At 44.3% G+C, this 4,367-nt stretch overlaps 1 protein-coding gene across 8 annotated transcripts in view; it reads right to left on the bottom strand.

Moving 5' to 3' along the window:
• Nucleotides 1–4,367, bottom strand: part of LOC116686714 (F-actin-monooxygenase MICAL2) — an 81,144-nt gene that overhangs the window by 54,228 nt on the left and 22,549 nt on the right. For all 8 annotated transcript variants that reach the window (XM_032511740.1, XM_032511738.1, XM_032511742.1 and 5 more), the window contains exon 4: nucleotides 3,534–3,650. In XM_032511740.1, coding sequence (XP_032367631.1) covers nucleotides 3,534–3,650 — 117 coding nt within the window. The remainder of the gene's footprint in view (nucleotides 1–3,533; nucleotides 3,651–4,367) is intronic.

Below are 4,367 nucleotides of genomic sequence, written 5' to 3'. Positions count from 1 at the left end.
CAATTGTACAACGGTAGAAGTTCTGTAGAATATTAAGAAACATGCCATATTTCTTAAGACACCTAAAAAAATATAGCCTCTGATGTCCCTTCTTAACGACACATCTGATATGAAATGATCATGTAAGGGAGTCTGAAATATGGATGCCTAAGAATTTAAACGTGTTGACGATTTCAACAGGAGAGTTGTTAATATAGACAGGTGTATGTGTGAGTTTGTTCTTCCTAAAATCTATGATGACCTCCTTAGTTTTCTCCACATTAAGGGACAGATTATTTTTGCGGCACCACTTAATCAAGTTACACACCTCATCCCTGTAGGCAGTTTCATTATTGCTGTCAATGAGTCCTTACACAGTAGTGTCATCTGCAAATTTTACAATACTATTAGTGGGATGTTTTGCCATACAGTCATATGTGTACAGACTATATAATGAGGGACTGAGACAGCAGCCTTGGGGTGCTCCGGTGTTTAGCATTATACAGCCTGAGTATGAAGTGTCAACTCTCAACTACAACAACAACTACTCTTCTACAAACTATCTGGGGGCGACCTGTTTGAAAACCCTGTATCCACTTGCAGATGGAATTGCAGAGGCCCAAGTAAGGGGAAAACACATAAAAAAGTGCAGAATATGATAGGCTGCTCAGCCAAAATTATTTCAAATGATGATTGATGATGATTCCAAAGCCTGAACGACGTGGGAAAAAAACGGTCAACTACCATTCAAATTGGATCAAAGAATAGACAAAATGGCAAAGGCTTAACCAATGATCAGCTCCAGGAAAATCAAAGAAGACTTAAAGTTTCTGTGAGTACTGTTCCAATCACAAGAAGGCTATGTGAAGCAAAGCTATCAGCTAGGGGAGTCCCCACATGTCATATTTAAAACTCAAATTAAAAGCTATCGACTCATGCTGTCAATAGACTTGCGTTATTTTCACAGTTTTTCTTTTCTAGTACCCCTTTCACACCGATGGCAGGGTTATACCCAGGTTGACTATGTGTTTGAATGTGTTGTGGGTCTGCTGCTTTTTCCCCCCATCTGTGTGTTTTGTATCAGCCGTTCCCCTGTGTGTCTGTCTGTCTCTACATGAGGAACTAGGTCAAAGGCGTGGCCACTCATCCCTGCTCCGTCACCTGCACAGCTGATTCGCATCTCATGATTCACCTCTACACCTCTCTTGTCTGTTCCTGATTCATTGCTGTGCTGCTCGCCATTCCCCTCTCAGACCTGCCAACTGCTTCGCCTGGATCTCTGTGGAATTGACTGTTCCACTGTGGAGAGGACTGACTGTTCTCTCTGGAGTAACGTCATAGACATCACTTCAACTTTCTATCAGTGTCCTGTGTTGTGTATCTCTGTGTTCTGGGTCAAATTACAAGCAAACCCCACAGAGATACCACAGGTTGTCAAGGATGATGGCACTCAATGGGCTATCCAGTCTCAGGGTGTTTTATTAGGACAACACAATCAGTTAATTCACACACTTCTGGAGAACAATCAGCAACTAGTCACTCAGGTCACCCAGCTAACAGCACAAGTTGCTAACCTGTCCATTCTTCACCCACCTTCTCTCCCTGCTCCTCCTGTCTCACCACCTGTTCCCACAGACATGGCGACCGCGCCATCTCACTGCGAATCTCCCATCAACTCACTGGAACCCTTTGCTGGAAAATTGGATTAATGCCGTGGATTTCTCCTCCAATGTGGGCTGATCTTCCAACAAAGGCCGCAGTCTTTTGCCACAGAGTCATCCAAGGAACATTATGCCCTGGGTATACGCAGAGGCAGAGCATTTGCTTGGGCCGAAGCGGTGTGCACTAATCGCTTGTCTTCAGGATTAACTTTTGATGATTTTTCCTCTGAAATTAAAACTGTTTTTGATCATCCGGACTATGTGGACTATGTCTGTGCGGGTTCTGCAGTGGGTCCACACCTCTCGTTTTGCCTGTCACCCTGGGATGCACCGCACGTTGATGTTATTGAAGCGATACTTCAGGTGGCTGTCAGTGGACATAGATGTTGGGAAGCATCTCTTCGCTGTGTGGCCGCTCACAATCCGACCACCTGGGCAAAACACCTGCCATGGATTGAGTATGCGCACAACTCGCTGACCACCTCTGCCATCAGCCTCTCTCCCTTTGAGGTGGCCCTGTGATAGCAACCCCCTTTGTTTCCTGACCAAGAGAGAGAACTGTCTGTGCCCTTGGTGCAAGAACACCTTTGCCGCTACCACCAGGTTTGGACTAAAGCCCGAGACGCCCTGCTTCGGACCACGGAGCAAAATAAGAGGATAAGCACAGGACTCCTGCTCCCTCGCCCCAACCGGGCCAGAAGGTCTGGTTTTCCTCTAGGAACATCCCAGGTCATCCCGACCATCCAGCCTACACAGTCATTTTAATGCAGCTCTCTTGTGCAGATTGCGTTGTTCCTGTCTGTTCCTGATTCATTGCTGAGCTGCTCGCCATTCCCCTCTCAGACCTGCCACCTGTTCCGCCTGGATTTTGCAGTGGAATTGACTTTTGCTATGTTTCTTCCTCTCTGGAGTAACGTCACGGACATTAAATATCACTTGAACTTTCTATCAGTGTCTAGTGTTGTATCTCTGTGTTCTGTGTCAAATTACAAGCCTAACAGAATGGGGTAATCCCCCTCAATCTACTCGGCTTCGCTACCCAATTTGCCTGGTGGGTTGGTTCAGGCTAGGACTAGGATCAACTTCAATATGAATTGCACACGACCTGGGTGGCTAACAGCAAGAGCAGGACAAAGAATGTGATTGGTGGTACATGAAAGTGGGGCAGTCCGCTGCCCACTTTGATAAAACACAGATTTTGTCTCACTGCGCTTTATGCTGGGTTTACACAGGCCGCTTCAATAACAGAACGATATCAGAGTTTTACAAGCAAAACTGCCAGTAAAAACCCCGTTACAACAAAAAATGTGTGAAAATAAGTAAATGTTTAATTCTCTCAGCAATGCCACTCCCTCGCTCGAGACACACATCTGCAGACTGCAATTCACTGCGGCTGCTGGGAAGCTCACATTTCTCTTTTCTGTGAACGTAATATGCTTTTCCTTATTTTCTGTCATTTCTACGTTATAATGTCGGATTTTCATGGTAAACATAGCCAAAACAAATAATGAGGTAAACGTATTTCAGAGGAATCCCTGTGTGCTAAAGTGTTTGTAGAAAGTGCTGTTTCATTTCATTACAATCTAATGTTAGCCTACTGCTAAATATCTAGTAGCTGCATGATCATTGACCTTGCTCACCACACACACCCACACACACACACACACACACACCCACACACACAACACACACAAACACACACCACACACACACAAAACACACACACCACACCACACACACACACACACACACACACCCACACCACACACACACCACACACCACACACACACACAAACACCACACAAACACACACACACACACACACAAAACACACACACACACCCACACACACCACCACACACACACACACACACACACACACACACACTTACTGCTGTCAGTCTGCTCTGCAGGTGGCTCCACAAGTTTGACGAACTCCACATTGACATGAATTTCCACTCCCAGAATCAGACTTACTTTCATCAGCATCAGCTGGAGCTGGCGGATACCTGGAGTGGATACACACAATAACATTTTCCTATTATTTATTTGTCACATGAAACCATAAAATTATAATTTCAGTGAAATACAATCTGTCAGTTCCTTCAATTTATGCATTGAAAGCAGTAATAATAATAAATATACGTGTATGATGGGCCTGATGTAAATATCCTTTAAGCAATGTAGAGCACCGCCTATTGTATGTTCAGCTAAACAAACCACTCTTTGCAGGGCCTTGCAGTCGTGTTCATTGCTGTTTCCGTACCACCAGTGATGTTCCCTAACAAGATTCTCTACATGATGGATTTTGCACAGGTTTGTTATTAATATTACGGTTATTTTTATTACTACTATTATTATTATCATCATTACTAATACAGTGCCTGTTCAAAATGTGCCTGTTTATAACGGGCCGATTGCTTGGTCTGTGGTATTGCTGCTTATAGAATTCTCCAGAACCAAATTGTACCCCAGAGTTACTTACAGAAGCACCCCAAACCAAGTAATAAGCAACTCCACTGTATAGCCTACTACTGACTTACAGTGTACTTCTCCAGTGTACTTCCCAAAATATCAAAATTAAAATGTGTAGTAATTAGACATTTGCTTCATGGAGTCATAGCGTTGCGCTACCCATCTCACATTTAGATGGGCTCAGGACTGTGAATGTGTGAGGAGAGAGAGAGAGAGAGAGAGAGAGAGAGAGAGAGAGAGAGAGAGAGAGA

This window comes from Etheostoma spectabile, unplaced genomic scaffold (genome assembly GCF_008692095.1).
Source record: "Etheostoma spectabile isolate EspeVRDwgs_2016 unplaced genomic scaffold, UIUC_Espe_1.0 scaffold456, whole genome shotgun sequence".
Classification (NCBI taxonomy): domain Eukaryota; kingdom Metazoa; phylum Chordata; class Actinopteri; order Perciformes; family Percidae; genus Etheostoma; species Etheostoma spectabile.
This window is presented reverse-complemented; position numbering and strand designations above follow the sequence as displayed.